Source organism: Epinephelus fuscoguttatus, linkage group LG6 (genome assembly GCF_011397635.1).
Source record: "Epinephelus fuscoguttatus linkage group LG6, E.fuscoguttatus.final_Chr_v1".
Classification (NCBI taxonomy): Eukaryota; Metazoa; Chordata; class Actinopteri; order Perciformes; family Serranidae; genus Epinephelus; species Epinephelus fuscoguttatus.
Window position 1 is genome coordinate 23,318,211 of NC_064757.1, and position 24,172 is coordinate 23,342,382.

Sequence of the window (24,172 nt, forward strand, 5' to 3'; positions counted from 1 at the left end):
AAACTATTTGTTTACCATGAAACGAAGGAATTACTCTGTGACATAAACAAACTATGACATTTTTTTTTTTTATTTTGTCCTTCACTGCCCACCACAATATTTATGTCAAGGTCGTGGCCTGATGATCTGATTTTTTTTCCCATTTTGTTCATTTACTTAATGTATTTTTTGCCTAAATAGTCAGTTTTGGTCCTCCACTTGGGTGTGTGCCTTTACTTAATCCGTACAATAAATCATAAACCTCTTAAAACCCGTCACTGCGATCCCTGAGATATTAGCAGACGACACAACATCCAGGTATTTAAAGCGCCACCACGGTTTTTACGCAGAACGTCAAAGCAGGAACGGCCTTTGGGAGGCAGGTAGCGAGACAGATAGACAGACAAGACAGATACACGGTTATCAGATTCACTGCAGCTGTGATCTGAACATCTCCCTTTTCACCCTTTGACCCTCATGGCAGTAACTCTATGCATTGTTACATCTCTGAGTATTGCTCCAGTTTTCACAGAATCGGACCTGTCGCCTGTCAGACTGACTCATCATCTGCACTGGATACAGAGAGGAGAAGCCAGTCCAGTAGGAAGGGGAGCTCACACCAGTCCAGAGGTGAAAATGGAGTCAATAAGATGTAGGGTATGCATGTGTGAAGGAAACCATGAGGAAAAGGAGTAAAAGACTGAGGACTGACAATTGGTAAGGAGGTCAGTTAAGCTAGGCTATACTTACAGTATGATCTACGTGGGCCGATCATGTATGACAGTGTGTTGTTTTATAGACAAAATATCACTCTAAAATGTATTCCGTCTATACTCTAAATACTCTAAATACTGGCTGGTCTAATTCTTTAACATGCAAGCACAAAATAGAAACAACATCATTAATAACGCTAATAAAATTATAACTATGAATGATACTTAGCTTATCTCTATGTGGAGTGTTTTGCTCAGAGGCTGTTCAGGAATGGGATGCTTGCAAACTCTGGAGATTCAGCATATCATACTTTTTTTTCACTCTACTTCCCATCATATTGAATAAAATCAAGGAGAAGTGTATAACCAAAGGCACTACAGAGGCTGTAGCACAGTAGGAGTGTCCTGAGTCCCTCTGCATGTTGCTGGGGTAAAGTCCTGCAAAAGTTTGACGTTTGTGGCAGCTTTCATACACAACAGCATCACAGGGGGGATTAAATAAGAAAGACACGGGGACATCAGACAGAAATTAGAGGGAAACACACTTCACTTTTCTTTCAGGGGATTTAAAGGGAGCGAGGAGGTTTGTTTATTGGAAAGATGGCTCGGGGTCAAGGCAGAAGGAACATGGGGAAAGGGCTGCATTGGGGGTAGTGGGGAGGGAGCTTACCATTGGTCATACCAGGGGAGAGGTTGTCTCTGTCGTTGTGTCGGCGTCTGCTGAGATCACGGGAGCCTTGTCTCGCGGGCTGAGGCGGCTGGCCCTCCAACATGTTGACTATGTCCATACGGTCGATACTCTTCAGAGCTGTGTACAAGCTCTCCACTGCAGTTAAGACGCGTGAAGGAGAGACACAAACAGACAAGGAAAAAAGAGAAGGAGGGGAAGGGGATTCCCAGGACAAACAGCAAAACCATTACAACATCATTCAGACTTTGACTGAAGAGGCAGAAAATAGTGAAGATAAAGACATGAGGGGATGAGGGACATTTTCAGCAATCTCAGGCCGTGTCTACACATATACAGATATTTTTGTAAACTGATATTTTCCTCTATCTTTTGGCCTCTCGTCCACATGTAGTCTGAGTTTTAGGTCACTAAAACTGAGAAATTTTAAAACATGGCTACTTGAACAATTTAACCTTCTCGGTATGGAGCGAATAGTTGATATTATCAGCAACACTACACACAATTCTGGAATTAACTGGGATAAGGTTTGGGAATGTGTTTCAGCCCTGTGTACCTGCAAATATTATTGACTCGTACTGAGCAGCTCTATGTGGGTCTATCCCAAGACCATGGCCACTTCTAGCAGACATTATGAAACTTAAATGAATGTGCACCCAGTTGTTGCAAGTAACAATGTATAACATGTGCGTAAAGCATCCATGTCTCTGAAAATTTAGATGCTTCACATACACCTACCTACCCCTGGTAGCATGGAAGATTGATACAGTCAGCATAGTCTCAAAGTGGGCATCCGAGATAAGTCACAAATTCAGTGTCTGACCAAATCTCTAAAATTTGTTTTGGGAGGTCACAGTGACCTTCGACCAACAAATTCTATCATCCATCCATTTTCAACCACTTATTCGAAGCCGGATTGTGGGGCAGCAGGGTGAACAAACACTCAGATGTCCCTCTCCCCAGCAACACTTTTCAGCTCCTCCTGGGGGACCCCGAGGCATTCCCAGGCCAGACAAGATATGTAATCCCTCCAGCGTGTTCTGGGTCTGACCCAGGGCCTTCTACCAGGAGGCATCCGGATCAGATGCCTGTACCATCTGTAAAGGAGCGGTGGCTCTACTCTGAGCTCGCTCCAGATGTCTGAGCTCCTTACCCTTTCTCTAAGGATGAGCCCAGCCACCCTTCTTAAGAACCTCATTTCGGCCACTTGTATCTGCAACCTCATTCTTTCGGTCATTACCAATAGCTCTTGACAATGGGTGAGGGTTGGGACATAGATTGACCAGTAAATCGAGAGCTTCGCATTTCGGCTCAGTTCTCTCTTCACCACGATGATGCATCACTGCAGAACACAAGTTCTATACAAATTTTAATCAGTTCATCCTTAAGTCCAAGAGGACCTTTGTGTCAAATTTAAAGAAATTCCCTGAGTTTTCTTGAGATATCACGTTGAAAATGAAAATGGAATGGTGAAAACACGTGAAAACACAATGCCTTTGGCCATGGCTGTTGATGGCGCAGAGGCATAAAAATGGAGGAGAAAAATATTCATTTAAAAAAATATATGTATATGTGTAGAGAGGGCTTCAGATATCATATACTCACTCTTGGCCCTCTTGCCCTCGCGGGTGGCCCACAGGTTGAGCAGGGCAGAGCTCTGCTCCAGCAGCGAGTTCGGATTCTCCACACGGATCTTATTGATGTCATCTACGCTGAGCTGAAGCTCACGTGCCAACTCTGTATAGACAATGAGACGGAGAAGTTTAATTAAGTGGGGGAAATATTTACATCATTTCACCTGTGAGTCATGCTGTTATAGTGTACACAGTCTTGAAATGGCTCTCTGCTTCACAGTGGCTCTACCCAGAAGAGGCAGAATAGTCTGTCAAACAGCTACGGCTCTTGGCAGGAAAACAGGAAATAATTAGTTTCATTGGCTGGTTGCCATGTTAGAACTTAATCAGCAGCAAGCTAGGCAAGCTTGTCAGACATAAGGCAAACATGGATGGTTAACAACACATAAAAACAGATTCGATATACTCTTGTTCACTCACCAGCCCAGCTCAGTCCCAACTGCTCTGCAATCACAGCCATCTTTAGCTCTGTCCTCTCCATGGCGCTCATTGATGCTGCACAAACCAGATTAAACTTACTATTTAATATCAGACTCTGTTAGAGCTAAGGTGGAGATTTTACTTGCAATGCAACACTCATTGATTCTGTATAAGGAAGACAGCTGCAGATTTATTTCATTTATAAGTGGGAGAGTGAGAGCCTCATACCCATAGCTGGTTCATTTAGGGCACTGTATCTTTCTCTTAAAGCCAGGGGGGTCAGGGTTCGCCTCCGGTCTTCACTCCCAACAATCTGTCAGTCACAAGCAAACAACAATGAAGCCTGTTATCTGAGTGAAAAATACTAGAACTAAATACAAAGACTGGGTATTGTTAAAAAATAATGACACCACTACCAATACCAGTGCCCTTAAAGTGAAAGTGATAGCACAGAGTACCTAAACTGCGTACCTTTTTGTTCTACTTCATTCGATACCAATCATGTGAATGTCTGCACAAGCTGTTGGTATATAGATTTCAACAAACTGGCACTTAAAATAGTTGTCTTGCGATAGTGTGCTGCTGTGGCAAACTAAGCTAATTTATGTTCTATGTTAAATAGGCTAAACAAACAAAACAAAAAAACAGCTGTATGCTACTAACCCATGGCATTGCTCAGATTGAACCCTTTGTAAAACCTGAACAAATACATGCAGAGAATGAACACCACAACACTGTCCTTTATTATATAATGGCTGGCGTTTCACTGTTTCCTGGAAATCCACTCTTCTTCGCCACTGTAAAACAGTAGTCTCCAGTGACTGCACAGTGCAACTTGCTGTGCAGGCTACTGTCTTAGAGTTGCTGAGAAGATCTGATTTCTGGGAAAACTGCCATTTGATCCAGGTGTGAAACTATTTTAAAGAAACTGGATAAGGTGGTATTGGATCAATGCATAGACTTGTGTACTTGCCAATACCCAATCCAGCTTTTAGGCAAGATGGGAGGCATTTCTGACACTGGTATCAGTATTGGTATCGAAACAACTCCCATCCCAGCTAAAAATACTGTATGTGTCTTGTTAAGTTGAGAGCTTTACCTTGATACATGGAGGCATGGTTATGTTGAGGTTGCAGAGCACATGTTGACTGTCCTCATACTTGGTTGACTTGCGCAGGAAAGACAGAAATCCAGTGTGCTCTTTACTGCTGTCTCTCACCTTAGACACACAAACACAAGGAAAGCAATAAAGGTGCACTCTCCATAGATTTAACTATTTATTGCAACAAATGGCAATACAGTTATACGTGGCGCTGATGGATCCACTCTTAACATGCTCCCTGGATCAGACAAGCAGCATGCTAAACCAATACAGGGAGCGCAATGCAGAAAATCCTCCAGGGTGTACAAGAGTGGGCCCAAAGCAAGACATAAAATACCCTTTTTTTAACCTTTAATGTTAGGACTGTGAATTAGGAAGGTGGAGGCTGGAGGAGGCAAAGCTTTGCCAGCAGCAGCAGCAGCAGCAGTGTGTGGAAGGGATCAGTGTGTAGGAGGCCATATTTAAATGGACTGCCTTGTTGTGAAAATGAGCTGTAACTGGTGTGTGACTGATTAAAAAGCAATGGTCCAATCAGCAAGCTTACAGCTGGGGCATATGACATCCGCATCCTGCATGAACTAACGCAAAGCTTCATGTATGTAGAGTGGAGACAGAGCTGGATGAATAATGAGAGAGAGACAGAGATAAAAGGGAAAAAAGTGTAAGAGAAAGACAAATGGTAATACCTTGACAGACACAGGAAGTCGGTTATCTCTGAAGGCCTGGAAGCTGAAGCAGCGAGGCTGCTGGGTGGCCTTCCTCACAGGCACCAGATTTCCTGAACACTCCAGGTGAAGCGGCATTCCCTCCATTACCTACGAGATGGGACACAGACATGAGCGTACATCCCTACACAACTATTCCACCACATCAGTATGATGCAATGCCCCTGTCTCGATCTTGAAACTGACCTCTATGTCTCTGCTGCGAGCCACCTCTGTGAAGTTCTCATGTTGTTCCAGGGTTTTATCCATCTTATCGTCGGTCATGCAGTAGCAGCGCAGGCGGCCCTCGCGCAGCTCATTCATCTTTGCAAACACCACAAACTTGGCCATGTAGGGAACTGCTGACAGTTCTCTATAGAGCAGGTTGGCAAAGGAGACGGCCTCAGCTGTCCGAGGACAGTCTGCAAGCCAGAATCTGGGAGGAAACAATGACATGTAATCATGGCGCTGTGCATAAATCAGTCCAGCTGCTTGCTGGAATGATATAATTTGGCTTACATTAAACTTCATGGCATGATGGCTTTAATGTGTATGTTGCCAACTCAACTAACCGTGCTGAAACATTGGTTGTGAAACTGGCGCAGTCTTTAGCATACAAAAGCTTGGTGGTGCCAGTAATGTCTTCCCATTGGGCTGGGGCTGTGCCACCTGAAAATCACACAGTATGAGACATAGCAAACTGGTTAACCCGCTTTCAGCAAAGGTCATAAAGAAGAAATCTCATGGTAATAACCTTTTTTAATCCAACTATGGCACTGACATCTTTCACCAATTCAAACCAGCAGTTTTGCCCTATTAATCTTTCCTTGACTTGGAAGGAAACTGCTCCAGTCGACACACACACAAACACACACACTGACTCGCTCACCCACATAACTCTCAGTGGTGGCATGCAGTACCTATGACAGAGCAAAGCAGACGCAGACTAGTGGTGTCGCCCTCCCCAGAGTCTCGGGGACTTTCCCTCCAGGACGGGGGCAGGGGTATACGCAGGCCGATGGGCCGGTGGAACTTGCGCCGCCGAGGCTCCACAGTGACCACAGGGCTAAAGTTTGCCTGGTTACCCAGCAGCTTTGCAACCAGCTCATCTGGAACTGGCTGAGCCTGAGGTTGAGAGTAAATGGTGGGGAGAGGGGGTGCATGGTAACACGGGCACAGGTTTGATGATAATGTAGAAAAAATGGAAAATGATCCAAGGAGAGAAATATATGAACGGACAATGAAGGTTAAACAAAAATATGTTGGATAACAGGTAGCATGAGACAATGGTTGATGGATGATGGGACAACGAATTGAAAAAACAGGGTAACAAAAAGAAAAGACAACCAAATAGGGAAAAATTAAAGGTGAAGAGAAAAAGAGAAAGAGAAGTCCACAGTGAATAAACAAATAAGCAAATTGGTTGTAGGACTTAATAACTCTTTTTATTTTAAAATGCAACAACGTGTGTTAACATGAAACTTTTACAGTCATTAATACAAAATCAATATCAAAGAAAAAGGCACTGTGGTTTTTCACAAGGCCATTCGTGACATGACAGCAATGATATAGTTAAATAGATATGCTCTTAAAGATCATGAAGTAGTTAATAGAAAATTAAATCACGTCTATCTCACTTACATTCAGTTACATTCACTACTTTCAGCTCAGAGGTTACGGCATGTGTGGTAGCGTGTTAGTTTACAAGACATATTCAGCTTCACATAAATGAATTTATATGTCTAAAGGACAGCAGAAGGTGCATTCATACTGTATCTACCTATCATTTTGGTTTATTGAAACAGATTCTGACATTGGAATTACAAGTTTTCATTTGATAATTGAAATTCATAAGTTTCTGACTACATATTCATACATTATTTTAAATACGTTTTTTAATAGAATTTTTATTTTATCAAAAATAGAGATTTAGCAGTTACAGTCTTGAGCTGGAATAAAACTGGTAAACAGATTGCATGAATATATTTATCCTGGCAAAATGAAATTCTGTACAAATGGAGCCTTGAAATTCCAAGTCAGCAAATCTGAGAGAATGGTGCACATTTATATATCAAATATATCAACTGAAAAGAATTATGAGGGAAAGAAAGATGATATTTAATGTACCTTTTGTTAAATACAGGTTTGAAATTACAGGAAAAATAAATAAATCCCATTCCCAAATGTTCTGATTTTGATTTTGCAGCCGACAGTCCAGTGAAATAGTTTCATTTATGTTTTGATGTGATGTTTTATTTTGAAAGAGGAAGCTAGGGCAGGGGATTCGCATACTGATATACTTTGGTTTCTTATTTTACAGTTAATATTACCAATTATCTGATGTGCATAGACTAATACTGGTACAGTTAACATTTTGAGTTCCACAACAATCCTGTGTTTATGTGTCATATATCTGTGTGTACATTTTAGCTGATTCATTATGGCTGGTTGTCCTTTTCCTTAAAAAGACAAATATACAGCTTTAATTTGAAGGAGTACATTCATTGTAAGGAAAAAAAACATTTACTGGGAACAAACCTGCTCAAGTTTAGGGGAGACTGGTGGATACCCACAAAACCCGTTTTCATTCAGATATCTTCAGGTGACGGTTCAAGGAACCCCTTTGAAAATGCCATGCCAGTTGTTCCCTTACCAAAACTGCCTAAATTTGGAGTGTTATGTAGCCCAACTTCTGATGAGCTATGCCTACATTGTGGATACAAATGGATGCCTTAGTTTGTACTGAGTACTGCGGCACTGTCTTTGGTGTGTGTGTTTGAGAAATGTCAAGACCTGAAAAGTGTAGCTGTACACACAGAAGGCAGCTAAAAGCTTCAAACAGCAAAATATCTAATATTAAAAGGTTTAAAGATCAGGTGCTCAGTAGTCACCCCTTTTTGTAGGGGATGACACTTCACTCCTTCTAAAAAAATAAAACCTTTTAGCACATTCTCCAGACATTTATGATGACAAAACCACTGGACAGTAAGTTTAAAGCAGATTTCTCATTATGTTTGACAAACTGTACTTAGGTATCTCAAATAAATGTGTTAATAATAGAAAATCCTGGGCTTGACCAGTGACATAAATACATTAGTGAGAAAGAAATGAATAAAGATTAAACAAATAATAACATATCAGCACTAAATGAGCAATCCAAACTTGAATAAAGGTGCTAAGTGCATGCACTGTGTGAAATAAGAAGGTCCTCTAAAAATGCGAAAAGCAAAACTTAAAAAAACAAACAACAAAACAAAACAGAAAACTAAATCGAGAATCATCAAGTGCTGATATGATCGGGTCATTCCAACATCATTCAAAGTACATCCAACATGCTTTATTCTTTCAGGCAACACAGGCATTAACGATTCTGTCTTTCTTCTCCTTCCTCCTCCTCATCGTCCTATCTCACCTGCAGCCCCAGGCGGACGCGTTTGGTGACTGCTGTCTCAGGAAATGTGGCCTGGACCAGTGGCACCAGTTTACTTGTCAGCGAACCTCCCTCTGGTCCAATCAGGTCGCTCTCTTGCTGGACTCGTGATACGACAGCAAAGTAAAGGGGGAAGTCAGTGGAGATGATGCGACGGATTCTCTTCTTCCCGAGCTCTTCTTGACTTTCTAATTCTGAGGAGATAAGAGAGCGTTTAAGTCTCAGGAAGTTACAACACCCAGTGACATGTTTGATGTCATTCTGAGATCCAGTTTTTAAACTCTTACCCTCATCCATCCCGTTGAGGATTGTTTCTAGCACCTCATCACCATAGCGATTGCGATGTTCTTTCCAGACTGAGCCGTTCTCACTCCTCAGCACCACAAGCTCCCGGTCACCTCGACCGAGAGCGGCAAAGTGGGGGATCTCCACTATCACCGGTCTGCCACACAACACAGAACAACACACAGAATTATACATAAACAAAAGTCAATTCAAAATACATGAAACTCTACGAAGTGGAAAAGAAACACGTTACAAAAGGATGTTTAAATACAATTAAAAACAGTCATTACAGAGAAGAAAACAGGTATAAAATACAAGAATTTAAGTTACAGTGCAGTCTAAGAAATTAATCAGGACTTAAATTTAGTAAAAGGCAGCAGCAAGCAGCCTTGATTTGAAAAAAAAATCAGAGCATTCCAGTGGACAGTGGTCAGAATTTTTTTTTTTGCCATTGTATGTGTCTGCAATCCTCGGAGATGTTACATTTGCACATTGTTGTGTAAGTTGACATTTTATGTTTCAACAATGCTGTGGTGAACAGGTCAGCTTTAGGCACAAAAACCACTTGGCTATACTTAGTAAGAGCTTGTTTTGGCTTGAAATACTCAGTCTTGTAGGCACGATTCCTACTGGAGAAACAGCAATCGGTCACTACAAAACACCCATCTTTGGTGCCTAAAAAGCTGCTGAAAACAGAGCAATGACTCAACCAGTTTTGTTGTGGTTTGCAGTAGTCTGCAGCTCAGCAAGTGTCTTGCCCTAGTGACATGCCATCCACCATCCCCTCCACCTCCAGATGACAAAGTCAGCTCATATACTGTGTCACTTTAGAAATGGCAATATGAAATATGCAAATGTAACATATTTGTGGTTTGTATCAACGTAGCATTGCTTCTCCATGTTTAGTTTTGACTCTGGGGGCAAAGAGCAGACCTGTCTCAGATGACCTGAGAGGTCTGGATGGTTGGAAATTTATTCTGACCCTAAACCATTCAGTGCTTAATAAACCAACAGCAGTGTTTGAAATTGATTCTTTGACAGAAAGTAGGCCAGTTTAAAGACCTCACTGGAGTGATGTGATCCACTTTCTTGGTCTCTTAGACTTGAAATATATATAAAAAAATAGTATCTTTTGTACATATAGAGGAAGCAAGAAAATCCTGACTCTTTCTGGTTGAACAAAGTCGTTTCCTCACCCCAGGAACTGCATCCCGGCTGGCCCCAGGGAGATGATCCTGCTGGCCAGCCCCTCTCCCTCCACCAGTGGAGGGGGGCTGGTCAGCTTCTGCGGCTTTACCAGGCGGCAGGTGATGCGGGTGGGCGCCGCACAGGTCCGCGGAGGTATGATGACACGCAGACCGTTATGCCTGCTGCCTCGCATTGAGCCGCCCCGAGCATCTACCATAAAACTGACCAGGAACCTGTTATTGGACAAAGATTGTGACAATTAGCTGCCAGATCAGATATTAAATAGAGGCTAAGTGAAATATAAAGTTTTCTTTTTATCACTGTTGTGCTGACCCTGTGTGTATGGGACTGGCGACTGGGCTGACATTGTCTGACGTTTCAGTCGCCGGGCTGCTGGGGATCAGTGAGTCCTCATCATATTCTTTGGGCAGTGGAAGTGGAGTGTGTTGCTACAACAGAGAAACATAAATGGTTCATGGCATCCACAGAAGAACACTGTTTGGCATAATGTTCTATATAAACCTGTCTGTTTACTAGAGATGACATGGAGAGGGCTGTGATAAGAGAGTATGCCTATGTTGTCATTTTTATGTGTTACTTTTACAGTGGATATGGAGAGGGTACATCATTAACCTTTGAAAGGCTGTTGAAGATGAAGTCTTATTTACGATATCATGTTGTAGCTATATGCTAACGTCAGGGAAATGCGTAATCTTGGCTGTTAATTTTTCTCCAATTGTGGATCAAATTTCTGCTGGAACACATACAGTGCTGGTTAGAAGCTTTTATTGCTGATTTTTCGCAGTAGAAAGTGCAGCTATACACAGTCCTTGCTGCAATGATGATACAGAGATGTGGAAGACCCATAAACGCTGACCAATCAGAGGAGACTGGGTTTTTTTGTGAGAGAGCTTAAAGAGACTGGCGCTACGACATTTCAGACGGGATAAAAGGAATAAAGGTGTTCCAGCACAGAAATTAAGAGGAAAAAACTTGTAAACATGTTCTAGTACAATACCTGATCTATCTCGTGTTCTTTCAATATAACGGTCTCTGGAGAGACTCTGGGAATCCTGGGAATGGCTGGCGAGTAATTCCTGTTGTATGAAAAGAGAAAAATACAAATCAGATTGAAAAAGATTCTCTACATCTCCTCCCAAGTGCTCCTCCCTGGTGTTTAGTGAGTGTCTATGGTGCATCCCCCTCTATCCATCCACCTATTAGCATGTGGCTACCAGCTTGGCTCGCTCGCCTGTTTCCCCGCCCAGCCCCCCTTACGCTGTGCCCAGCCCTCTCTCGTACTCCAGTGATTTCTTTGGGGAGAGGAAATCGTCATCATGGTCTTTCATGTCATCCATCTTCATGTACCTGGCCCCTTCTGTCCCCAGGAGCTCCTCTCCTTCAGAGAACAACATGCCAAAGAGAGCGAACAGACCGTGGTCAGGTTGGTGAAACAGCAAGAGAGAGAGAAAGAAAAGAACAAGATGGTTAACCAGGGGTTAGAGGGGTTAGACGTTAGGAGATGGCTCTGTGATTTAGGGGTTAGACTGGTGAGATGAGACATTACTAACGATGCTCTGTACGCTGACCTTATTACTGCCAGCTAATGGCAAAAAACTGAAATGAAGCCACTTCTACCTAACATCAGAAACATTTTAAACAATCAGGTATGAGGACAGAATCAATACAGCAGGTCACTGTAATCAGCTGTAGTCTCAGGCTGCTGAGTCCAACACTTTTCATTCACAACTCCAACATTATTACATCAAAATAAAAGAGGGCAGCTTACAAATGAAGTCTGGAGTTTTCAAAAAAACGCATAAAATCTCAGTTAGAGACAACAGCATTATAGCTGTGCACAGTGCACAATCTCTGGGGGAGAGCATGCATCAGCATAATCTCATTCCAAAAATGTGTTGTCTAGTGAATAAACAGTTAATGAACTGAAAGATTTAGACATCAGCTGCCTCAGAGAGCGATGTGAAAGGAGATTTGCTCCAGAATGCAAATACAGAGACAAACAGAACAACATCAGCCCACTGCAACACACATGATGACCAAAGTACAGACTGTTCTCCGATAAAAGATCAGTATATCTTCATGTGAGCAGAGGTGGGTTACTTACCCCCCAAAACATGCAATAATTTTCAAGAATTCACCAGAAGTCTTCCCTGTGTGTAGTAACATGTGGTTGTATCAGCGCAGCCTGTGTGAATGTGTGAGTGGGCGTCTGTCAGTGGTTGAGAGCCAAAGTGATGTCGTAGGTGTCATTACACTATGTTTGACTCTGTGAGTGCACTTCCCACAGGTTCACATGAGTCAGCTTGTGTCCTGGATAGTCTCTGTCTTGTGTGCCATGCCGTGTAGGCGAAGTGTTACCACATACGAGCGCGTGCATCTGCCGGTATCATCTCACCATTGAGGATATGAGAGGTGTCTTTAAGACGGCGTCTTGGCTACTTTCTATATTTAGAACAAAGGTGACGATCTGTCAGTTAAATTATCAGGGGACTAAATATATCGAGACATAATGTCCTCTGACATCATTGTCAGTGGTGTTGTAAACATCGGGTATTAAAAGTTAAACCTGTAATAAGTGGTATCTTTGGAGGGCAGCAGAAACAAGCTCTGACCTGACATACAGTAACACCTTTAAGTTGATATGGTGAACTTATTAGCAAACACTTACTCATTTACACAAACAGAAGCTACAGGGCAGTATTGTCATTTTCATGTTTCTATCCACCTGATGAATGTACATCCAATATACTCTCCTTTTAGCTCAGATTTTGTTCTCCACCAACTCCCTAGGGACGTATCTGAAATCAGCTGTCTGTTGCTGCTGGAACAACATGAGAGCAGTGAGCATTGACCAAAAAGTAATGTTGTAGGCAGGCTTGAGTGGTATTTAGAAATTCTGACGTTATTTCAACACTGTCAAAAACACAAACACTGCTCTTTCTGTTAAACTGATAAGGCAATGCTGTATTAAGGTGATGCAGTGCACAGCACACACCACCAGAGGTCAGTCTGTACCAGTGGAACAAGCAGAGGTGGTGGGGATAATGTTGCAAGACTAACAAAAAGCCGACCAGCAATGACAGAAAGAGACAGCAAGAAAAAAAAAACAGCAGTAGAGTCGGCATACTTCCATATCTAACGTTGTAAAGTGATGCTTTATTTCAACCAAACCAGAGTTGGTAATTGTTGGAACAGTGGAAAGACAGACCACAATGGTTTTGGTGAATATTACTTTCCATTGTTTCCGTTTAAGTTTGAACGAGTATGTTTTACAACAACTTAGCTAGTCTTGGTTGAATCCACTTGAATTCAGAAGTTGTACAGTAACATTTTTCTGTTTAATAAGCACAAGAGGTGTAAAAATTTCCCTTCTTGGTATTTTATGAGTTTATTAGACTAAAAAAGCTAAGGGAGCTTGTGGGATGTTGCAAACTTGTTGCTCAGATCCCATCATTTACTGTAAACACTGGTGCAATGTCAGGAAGGTATAAAGGTATATAAAAATAGATCCCACCTAAGCCTAGTCGGGGCCAGTGTTGTATCGAAATTTGTTCCTCCAAAGAATAGTGTTTCCCTCTTGTTAGGGTTAGGAATAAGGTCTTCGACACAACAAAAGTAAACCAAATAATTACCAAGAGGCCACTACAAGCCACTTTAAAGTCGGATGATAAGTTTCTGCGGGTTCATTACTTCGAGTGACTCCTTTTGTATAGAAGTCGTCACAAGATCAGATATAGTTCACATTGCAGGAACACAACAACGACGTGGTACATGATCGACACCACAATGGATTTAAATGCAGACACAATTAAAGACACACATTTCAAAGCAATGATAACACTGCACAATGGACTGCTAAAACTCTGAAAACAGATTTTGAATGTTTTTTTTTAACAAAGGTTTGTTAGATTTTATCTGATATTAGTAATAATGGATCCGATACTTATAGAGGTGATCTGTATGTTTTGGCTGTGACTCTAACTGTAAAAACAAGGACTGACGTCAAAACATGGAGAAAAAAGACACCTGGGGAGTTAGAGGATGAGGGTGTTATTGAAGGGACATACAGAGGTTACAGACAAGGGTGCTATGGGTGCATGCCAATGAGAAACCAGAGCCACCATCACAGTGAGCACCACTACAGAGGGATCGAGAGAGAGGAAGAGAGGTGGAGAGGTACAGTAAAGATTGAGAGAGTGAGCTTGAAATGGAGCCACACACTTTAAAACAACGACCTATGAATGCCGCACGAAGAAGGAAAGAGACATTCATACCTAATGTTAGCTGTGCAATTCCTAAAAAAGGGCATAAAGCAAAAGGAATTGGAAAAAAATGAATATTTGTGCGACCAGTTGAAACATCATAAAGTCAGCCTCATAAACAGGACGTAATGTTTCAATAATGTTGGCTATTAAACATTGTTTCCGACTGTTTTATGTGAGTAATAATAATAATAATTGTATTTCTTTACCTTCATCCTCAGACACGTCCAGTATCTCATCCACTGTCTCTGGGAAGCTCATGCGGTGTTTCTCTGTGGTCGTCTGCACAGAAGGAAGAGGAAGAACCAATTACAGATACAACAGTGAGTGTTAAATTCTTATTTCCATGTGATTATCATGGCCACATAATGCTGGTGCTGTATCCCGATGGCATGGTAGCATTTTTAAACTTCTCACCATGGAAACCGTCTCCTCAGTGACGAGCTTCAGGACGTCAATCACAGAGATGTAGCCCAACCTCTTAGCAATGGCCAGAGCTGAAGTACCATTCTAGCAGACAGAGAGGAGCAGATTGATCACATCTCTGAAAAACAAACTTTATGAGTCATTTTGAAAAAGATGAGAAGCGTTCATGCTCACTGTTGTTGTCTCGTTGGGCTGAGCTCCGTGCTTCAGCAACAGTGTCACAATGTCTGTGTGTCCCTGCTGGGCCGCCTGGTGCAAAGGAGTGTAACCAAGCTGGAAGAGAGATTAAATGTATTCTTACTCATTTAATGTATGTCTAAATAACATGTTTTTTTCTGAGTTATCCCTGAATTATTCAGTACCACTGGCCCTCCTAATTAAGTTTTTACAAACAACAAGCTAACTGCATTACAAGAAAACTGTCAGTACAATGGATAATTATCAAATGACTAGAGCTGAAATGATAAGTAGATCAACAGAAAACTAATAAGCAACAATTTAAACAATAGGTTAAATGCTTAAATATTTTTTACAGCAAAAATCCACTGGTTTCAACTTTTCAGATGTCTATTTACTGGTGTTTTCAATCTTCTATGATATTGGATATTTTTGGGTTTTGGTACGCTGGCGCACACTAAAAGATTTTTGAAATCTTCACACATGTTGAAAATGCAAGAGATCCAACGCATAATGACATGTAATATTTACTTTAACAGTTCTGCTCATACAGTGTGTAGAGAGCAAGGACTTGGCCAAAACAATACACAACACATTAACACTTCTACTATTCATGAACAACCAGAGTCCCCACTCTCAAATCAGGAAATATCAAAAGTCTCTTGTGATCAAACATGACTTTAGAGCAAACAAAAAAGGAGAACTGGCTTTTAGTTTTTGGGCTACTTTTTACAGAAAATTCACAAAGTAAAAAAACATGGTTGAATTCATGGGGACAGCATGAACACGAGCTGGAAGCGAGTAAATTCTGACTTGAATCCTATTTGATATTGCAGTAAAAACCCTCAGAGACCTGCAGGACCACCTGCGATCCTCTGGGTTTCTCCTCACAACAGGATATCGGAGTGAAAATACTGAACATGATTAATATTTGCGATTTGAAATTGGTGCGGCCACGATAGATGTCCGAGCTGTCAGGGGATATAAAAAACACCCTAACACGCATCAGCCAGTAAAGTTTGGCAAAATGATCTTTAGAACCATCAAAAAATCAGGGCTTTGCTGATGATTGTTAGGAGGGGGGAAACAAGCCCATAATAGTGGGCACCTGGCATTTGTCAGACAAAGCAAGCAATCTGAATATGTCAGCTCGGGCTCTGGGAACTTGTGGGATAAATGTTTTACTATCTCTGACATATTCACAGACAAAAAGTCAAATCAAGTAATTAATAAAAACAATCTGCCGAATGTCGCCCTACATCTGACCTTGCTTAGATTCTAGAACTTATATCTTTATTAATGATTACAACACATTTGTCATAGATCATGATATGAATACTAAATGGCATGGAATTGAATACCTCCAGTCTCTTCAGTGCTTTTACAATACATTACACTTTAAAACTTACATTACACTTTCCAATAAATCATTATATAAAACAGCCAGTTTTAACAGCTTTCCCTGAGCAGGACCCTGCAACAGCCCCAACAGTGTAATGTACTGTAATATTTCCTGATGAATAAATCAGAGACAGTATGCACACTGTGAACGCGTGACTCACGCCCTGACTACATTCTGTTGTAGTTTTATGTCAGACCAGAGGGAGGCACTCACTCTTGTTTTACTGTTGACGTTGGCCTGTTGCTGCAGGAGGAACTTCACCATCTTGATGTTGCCATAGTGACATGCTACATGGAGAGGGGTGTAGCCCATCTGACAGTGAGAGGGGGAAAAAAAAGGTAAAAAGTCTTAAACACAAAATCACAGCAGAAGCATAACTTTAGTGTCTTAATGACCTTTTAATTTGAATACATTATGTAGATGTGATCATATAAAGGGCTGAATGGCTCATGAATATTGCATTAACTAATGGTTCAAATCCACAAAGTAAAATGATTTTGAGAGCAGAGCAGTGATAAAAACTGCATTCAGGCAGCAATTCAGAAATTAAAGAGAGGGGATGCAGTTATTTGTTGTATATGAGACAGGAACAGTAACAATAACATCAATAATAGTAACACCCTGACATCATGATAATGTCCAGTACAGGAGCCCCACAACCAGTGCTATAAAGTTGCTTTACTAAAGTACCCGTACTTACTGAATGTACAATTTTAAGGAACTTTACTTGAGTAACTCCATCTCCTAATTTATAATTCTACTCCATTACAGTTCATAGGCAAATATTGCACTTCTTACTTACTAGTTAATTTGCATATTCAGAGAATATGAAATATAATCACCAAATAAATTATAATGAAACATTAACGCCGTCCTCCTCAACTGAGCTGTAATGTTGGAATGCAGGAAATGCATGCTGAAATGGTTGGTGGGTGTAGTTCGGTGGAGTGAAACAGTTCCTACATAAATCTGCTCACAACATGGAGGAGGCAGACATCTCTAAAACAGATATTGCCAACACTCAGCAATTCACACCAAAACAATAGAGATATTGTTTGAAAAACAGCGCTACAGTTAAGAGGGAAAATATGTTTTCTTGATTTTGGGGTGAACTGTCCCTTTAAGTAAAAGATCTGAGTACCTTTGTAAAGCACAAAAAGCTCTTATATCGTCGAGATCAGGTCAAAGAGATGTTAAGATTTCGTTTGTGATGCTGTTGTACAGAACACATCATATAATTCTATTCATACATGAAACCCCACCGACCATTTTTCAGCATAAATCTGACTCAACTCCATGTGAAAACACTGCTGCAGAGCTGCTCCAAGCACCAGAGTCCCCCTCAAGGGTCGGCCATGTATTGATGGTAACACAACCCTCTGCTATGAGAACATCAGGCTATTTCTGCTGCAACACTTAGACACTATCTGCTGAGGCTCAAAGTGGATGGCCAGTAGTTTCTAAACTGAAAAGGCTCTGATAAAACCATGCAACAGTTTGCCATGAGAGTGAAAAGGTCTTACCCGTGTGGCCGCGTAAACTGAAGCGCCTTGTTTCACCAAGATATCTGCAATGCCAACATGTCCTTCCTGTGCCACCAGATGGAGTGGGGTTAATCCGCTCTGGGGACAAACACATTCAAGAGACAAAGGTCAAACACAGAACAAGTCAAGCCACAGTTATGTTTTATTTCTTAAAATAAACTTCCTGTCCAGTGACGGTCATCCTATAATCATGTGTGTTTCTTGCCTTGTTTCCAAGGTTGACGTTGGCCTGTTTGGAGATGAGGAGGGAGACCATGTCTGGCCTTCCTTCCTGCGAGGCCAGGTGGAGAGGTGTCACTCCCTGCAGTGACTCAGCATTGGCTGAAGCTCCATACTGCAGCAGGCTGTTAGCCACTTCCACCTGGTTCTGCTTGGATGCTATGTGGAGGGCGGTGTAGCCATTCTGGAATGCAGACATGAGTTATGGTTAGAAAAAGATGTGTATGTGCATGATACTGGGCTAGGGCTGGGCAATATATCATTGTTTAAATATCAATATTGTAATTAGATTTTGAATATTTTAAGATTATGAGTGTTGCCTTTTCCTGGTTTTAAAGGCTGTATTATAATAAAGTGATGTCATTTTCTGAACTTCCCAGACTGTTCTAGCTGTTCTATTATTTGTCTTTACACATGTAGTCATGATATCATCATTACTGGTGGTTATTTATCAAAAGTCTCACTAAGTAAATATTTTGTGAAGCACCAATAGTCAACCCTACAGCACAGATATCAAGGTGTTTGGTCAAAAATATTGTCGACTTTGATTTCCTCCATATTGCCCAGTCCTATACCTGGCCTTTCAACATGAATTATGTTTGTACTTGTGTGTATCTCTTTTTTGATTTACCCTGGCTGCACTATGTGGTGAACCTCCTTTGCTGACAAGCAAGTTGACAACATCCAGGTTGTTGTGATGTACAGCAACATGCAGCGGAGTCAGACCATTCTGCAGAAACAGAATCAAAAATGCATCAGACTGACGTAGAGCAAACAAAGCTTCTGTCTTTCATACAGCCAAGCCTTTAAGGTTTGTCTTACCTTTCCAGCAGCATTAGGGTTCGCTCCTCTCTCCAACAACAGCTCTGCTACATCCACCTTGCCGTACTTGGAGGCCACATGGAGTGGAGTGAAGCCTTTCTACAGAGGCACCAGTGAGGAAGTGGACACAATGTTAGGTCTGGGAATACAGCTATTTGGGAAAGATGCAGAGAAAAGAAAGCAGGCATGTTTTACCTTTGTCATCTTGGTCTGCTGAGCCTCCATATCCAGTAGGATGCGCACGGTTTGTACGTGACCTTCCCGGGCAGCGATGTGTAGGGGTGTGTGGCCTGCTGTGGTGGTGGAGTTGGGGTTGGCTTTGTGCTCCAGCAGAAGCTTCACCAGCTCCTTGTGGCCCATCCGAGCAGCACAATGCAGAGGTGTTTGGTCATCCTGGAACAATGAGGGGAGACGAATTATGAAGTGTGAGGTACTGAATGAAACTCCAGCGATAAAATGACTTCTCTAGTGATTTAATCATCCTGTTTTCAGTTCTCAGCTTCTCCACTATGATCTCAACTTGTTACATTAAGTGTAAAATGAGGCTGTGGTGTGTAGGAGGGGAATCAGCATGTGGAAGCTCTGCAAAGAAATAGCTGCTCAACCAACTTTCTAAATTAACGCTTAAACATAATGAGTATTTAATCCATGTCCAACATGAGGCATGTTTATGCATGAGTAAACGATATGTGCCATAGAGTGTGAAATCTCTACCTTGGCCTTGGCGTCAACTGGTGCTGCGTTCTCGAGTAAAAACTCTGCCACCTCGAAGTGTCCTGCCCGAGATGCCATATGGAGAGGAGTCTCCACTTTCTGTGCAGGCACAGACAGACAAACCACCCACTCAGATTTATCACTATCACAACAACAACAACAACACTAGCACTGAGTTGGTTATCTGTGCTGCTCTTTTGGAGATCTCAGAGGGAAACTCACCACATTGGAGGCACTGGGGGAAGCTCCTTTCTGCACCAGGATCTTCACAATGTTAAGATGACCCATAAATGATGCCACGTGTAAGGGGGTCAGGCCAGACTGTTCAGAAGAGGAGAAGAATATTACAAATGATTCTGCAGGCCAATCATATTCAATATAATAATGTGTGAGCTGTTATTGTTAACCCCTCTTTTCTGTTCTCTCACCTCAGTCACAGCCTCTAATGATGCAGCTTGTTTTAGCAGGAGATCCATCACACGCATGTGGTTCTTTTTACAAGCAATATGCAAAGGAGTGAAGCCATTCTGTAAAAAAACAAAGGAAACTTTTATTTAATTTGGAACTTACAAATTGACTGTTTGTTCATGTTACTGTGTGCTTGTCACGGACCAATGCACGAGAGTTGGGTTTGGCCCCTTTGTCCAGCAGCACTTTGGCCATGCGGTGGTGGCCGCAGTGTGCCGCCACGTGCAGAGGGGTAAGGTGGTCCAGTGTGATGTCATCAATCTCTGCGTTGTACTGCAGGAGCTGCTTGACGCAGTCCATGTGGTCCCCTTGTGCTGCCATGTGGATTGGAGACAGGCCATTCTGCAAAAAAAGGAAAAAGTGTTGACTCTGTCATCCCTCACAAAACAGGAAGCAACTTGTCTTGTCATGGAAACAAACAATCGCAGCAAGAAGCGGTGGCAAGAGGGATCTATGGCTGTTTGGCTGATGGATCACACACTTTCACTTTCATTTACTTAATTTTAGAGTACAAGCAAAGCAAAGCAAGTCAGTGATTTGCACTTATTATCAAACCAGATCGTGTCAGTTAATTTCTAAGAGAAGTGAAGAATTTACTCGTATGTAGTTGGATTACCTTGGTCTTTGCCTGGATGGGGGCTCCATGGTCCAGCAGGATTTCTATAATCCTGACATGACCATTTCTGGCTGCACAGTGCAGAGGAGTCAGCTCATCCTGGAGAGAGAGAGGATTGTTAATGATTTAGTTAATGATGCATCAAATTAGAAACAGTAAGGGAATCAAAGATTCTGTAAAACGGCAGGATGGATGTCTGCTGCACCTTGGTCTTGGCATCAATCTGAGCTCCTCTGTCCAGCAGCAGTCGCACCATGATCACATTCCCCCGTCTGGCTGCGATATGCAGAGGAGTGATGCCGTTCTGCAGAGAGAAACACTCAGATGGGCACACATTCAAGGACAACAGGCAGCAGGGATACAGATTAACCTTTCGACACCATCAGTTATTTTCTACCTTTGGGGTGAAGTTGACATTGGCTCCTCTATTGAGCAGCAGTTGAGCTACGTTCAAGTTTTCATAGTGTGCAGCAATGTGGAGGGGTGTGAATCCAGTCTGCAGGGACACAACAGGGTGAGTTCATGTCACTGTCATTACCACTGGCATTTTAGAAACACAACGGAGGACACCAAACACAGATACCTCTTATACACAACACACACACACACACACACAAATGTTTACCTTGCTGAGTACATCAGGATTGGGGTCATTCTGCAGAAGCACTGCGGCTGTGCGTGTATCGTCGTTGCGTGCTGCAATGTGCAGTGCAGGGAGGCGGACCTTTCCCTTGGTGCCGTAGTTGATGAGCAGGGCTACGACATTCTCATGTCCCTGCTGAAGAGCGACGGCGAGAGGAGTGAATCCATCCTGCAGCGCACACAAGAGAGTTAGCAGACCAGTTGACTCGTGGAGAAAAATTGAGAGAGGTGTAAGGAAAGAGGCTCATGAGAACGAAAACAGAATGGAAACACGGCAGCAGTCTGGATCAGCAAGGATGGGATTGAGGAATTTGGGTGATTACTACTCTTTGAAAACATCTATCACTTCCTTGGTCTTTAGTACCTCAGTTGGAATGCTCTGATTGGCTCCGTTCTCCAGAAGAAACTTCACAACCTCTAGATGGTTTTCTTGTGCAGCCATGTAGAGTGGAGTGAAACCCTTCTGTCTCAGAAAGATGCACAACACATACACACACGCACACAGACACAGCAGCAGAGGAGACACAAGCACAGCAAAAGACAGGAAGACGGTCACAGATGCACAAGGATGTACAGAGAGAGGAAACAGCAACATACAGATATATAGGAACAAAGACACGTGTTAACAGATGGGATTGCAGTAGTTACTACTATGGTTTCACTGTAAAGTTCATGTTTAAGTATTGAGGAGTAGCCTCAGCGAGTCCTGTGATCGCCGCAATGAGAGCAGCGCTGAGTCTCACCTGGGACTGAGCGTTGACATTGGCCCCGTAGTTAACCAGCTCTGTGACCACCTGCTCCTGCCCCGCCAGGGCTGCAATGTGCAGGGCCGTGTTCCCTTTCTGTTTAAACACAGATACATGAGCACAAGAGTACACAGTCATAACCAGCACTAACAAAGATTATAGGTGAAATCCTACGTGTGTATTCAAAGTGCAGGTGGTTTTCATATGCAGTTGTTCATATGTTCATATGCAGACTGATGTTTCATGTTGTATTTCGGTTTAATTTGGGTGGCAATCGGGAACTGTCTAAGAATAAGTAAAAAAAAAAGTACATATTTGAGGATGTATTGTATTGAGGTTTGATACCCAGCCACAATAAAACCTTTAAGTTTTCATGAAAAGACACAATTCAACAAGTGTTTTAAGTAATAATCTCAAAGAGGGGATTGAGCCTATGACCCACTGATGAAAGTATCTGCAATATTTATATATATGCAATATTGTAAAATAGGTATTGAGGGTGACATTCATGGGAAAATGCTGTATTAAGTTACTGCAGATGCACACTGAACATTTCCCACAGCCGAAGCTTCTGTGAGTGAGATTAGCACCTACCGCTATAATTCATCAAAAGTGCATCTGCAATACAAGACAACAGTCATTATCTACATTTTTTTGATTGAGATCAGTGTGAAATATTGTAGGGAGCGATGGAACAAGAATCACAACCACAGTGAGCTGTTAGATGAAGAGCTGCAGGTGACAGGCTGCACACTTAGCGATGTAACAAACTCTTCTCACTGAGCCCTGTTGTCTGGAGGCTCCTGTTGTGTGCAGCGTAAATCAGATCACGGTTGCTCACAGAGTGGTTTATAAAGGCAAATTACTGGCTGACTTTTTTTTTTTTTAATGAAAATGGCAATTGTTTTGCTGCCTCCAGAGCTCTGTGACCTGTTGTATTAAGCTGCAGTTGTTACCAAGTCAAACTGTAGCCCACTGAAATCCTTGCAATTGCCACTTTAATACAGAAAGTGTTAAACATTTTTGAGATATACACTTATTTGCTCTCCTGTTGAGGGTTAGATAAGAAGATGAATACCTCATACTCACGTCTGTATGCTAAAGATAAAGATACAGCCAGCAGCCAGTTAGCTTAGCTTAGCATAAAGACTGGAAACAGGGGGCAACAGATAGCCTTGCTCAATCTAAAGGTAAAAAACCTACCTGCCAGCACCTCTACAACTGACTACTCAATACATCATTTATTATATGTGTACACTTGCTGTTTTATGGAGCTCATGTGCAGGACTATCCTTGCATTAATGTGATGTCAGAATAATTGAAAAAAAAAGTGTTTCTTTCTGGGAAAATCACGTGAATGCCCCCTGAAATTGGAACAACCAGATATGTTGGTGAAAATTTTGGTGGTACTGAAGTTGCCGAATTAACGCCATATATGGTCAGTGCTAATAAACTTTTACATAATTCTCCTATTGCATGTCCATTTTTTGTTCACAGTTAATCTAATTAGTCCGACAAAGTAATATTTTGGTAGTTTTTAGGGGATGTGCATGTGCAGCAACAAGTCTGGGACAAAATCACAATGCATTTTCCGTAGCGTCCACGTTGTTCCCAAAGCTCATAAACACACCAAAGTCAAAAGAACAACTTCCCAACTCTGGAAATGGGACCACTGGAGGAGCATATGAATGCAGCATATTTCTTAGCTGGGCTAGAGACAGGAAGTGAGCTCTCCTCACCTCACTCTCTGCTGGAAGGTGAACGCTTTGTAAATTCAAAGCACAGGTGACTTTATAAGGAGGTAAGAATGTGGGACATTTTCTCTGAGAATTTTTACCTTTGTGGTGGTCTCCAGTACGATTCCATTGTGAAGTAGCTCCAGCACCATTTTGACGTGGCCTTCTTTTGAGGCCAGATGCAGCCCGTTGAGCCCATTCTGAGTGAGAGAGCAGAGTAAACCTCATACTGAA

General features: G+C 42.1%; 1 protein-coding gene across 14 annotated transcripts in view; it reads right to left on the minus strand.

Annotated features, from left to right (window-relative positions):
• The window catches only part of ank1a (ankyrin 1, erythrocytic a), a 120,922-nt gene that overhangs the window by 19,481 nt on the left and 77,269 nt on the right, over positions 1-24,172 (minus strand). For 8 of the 14 annotated variants that reach the window (XM_049579823.1, XM_049579839.1, XM_049579831.1 and 5 more), the window contains 36 exons: positions 24,040-24,138; positions 22,200-22,298; positions 21,821-21,919; positions 21,440-21,625; positions 21,212-21,310; positions 21,020-21,118; positions 20,815-20,913; positions 20,343-20,540; positions 20,159-20,257; positions 19,953-20,051; positions 19,731-19,829; positions 19,212-19,409; positions 19,017-19,115; positions 18,826-18,924; positions 18,181-18,378; positions 17,955-18,053; positions 16,645-16,743; positions 15,027-15,125; positions 14,844-14,936; positions 14,636-14,708; positions 14,439-14,459; positions 11,422-11,542; positions 11,162-11,240; positions 10,477-10,592; positions 10,152-10,376; positions 8,958-9,112; positions 8,653-8,864; positions 6,161-6,365; positions 5,813-5,909; positions 5,448-5,676; positions 5,223-5,351; positions 4,534-4,653; positions 3,663-3,747; positions 3,435-3,509; positions 2,986-3,117; positions 1,363-1,518 (listed from right to left, as the gene is read on the minus strand). In XM_049579823.1, the coding sequence (XP_049435780.1) occupies positions 1,363-1,518; positions 2,986-3,117; positions 3,435-3,509; positions 3,663-3,747; positions 4,534-4,653; positions 5,223-5,351; positions 5,448-5,676; positions 5,813-5,909; positions 6,161-6,365; positions 8,653-8,864; positions 8,958-9,112; positions 10,152-10,376; positions 10,477-10,592; positions 11,162-11,240; positions 11,422-11,542; positions 14,439-14,459; positions 14,636-14,708; positions 14,844-14,936; positions 15,027-15,125; positions 16,645-16,743; positions 17,955-18,053; positions 18,181-18,378; positions 18,826-18,924; positions 19,017-19,115; positions 19,212-19,409; positions 19,731-19,829; positions 19,953-20,051; positions 20,159-20,257; positions 20,343-20,540; positions 20,815-20,913; positions 21,020-21,118; positions 21,212-21,310; positions 21,440-21,625; positions 21,821-21,919; positions 22,200-22,298; positions 24,040-24,138 (4,489 nt within the window). The remainder of the gene's footprint in view (positions 1-1,362; positions 1,519-2,985; positions 3,118-3,434; positions 3,510-3,662; positions 3,748-4,533; positions 4,654-5,222; positions 5,352-5,447; positions 5,677-5,812; positions 5,910-6,160; positions 6,366-8,652; positions 8,865-8,957; positions 9,113-10,151; positions 10,377-10,476; positions 10,593-11,161; positions 11,241-11,421; positions 11,543-14,438; positions 14,460-14,635; positions 14,709-14,843; positions 14,937-15,026; positions 15,126-16,644; positions 16,744-17,954; positions 18,054-18,180; positions 18,379-18,825; positions 18,925-19,016; positions 19,116-19,211; positions 19,410-19,730; positions 19,830-19,952; positions 20,052-20,158; positions 20,258-20,342; positions 20,541-20,814; positions 20,914-21,019; positions 21,119-21,211; positions 21,311-21,439; positions 21,626-21,820; positions 21,920-22,199; positions 22,299-24,039; positions 24,139-24,172) is intronic. The other 6 variants (XM_049579833.1, XM_049579827.1, XM_049579830.1 and 3 more) reach the window with 5 other exon arrangements.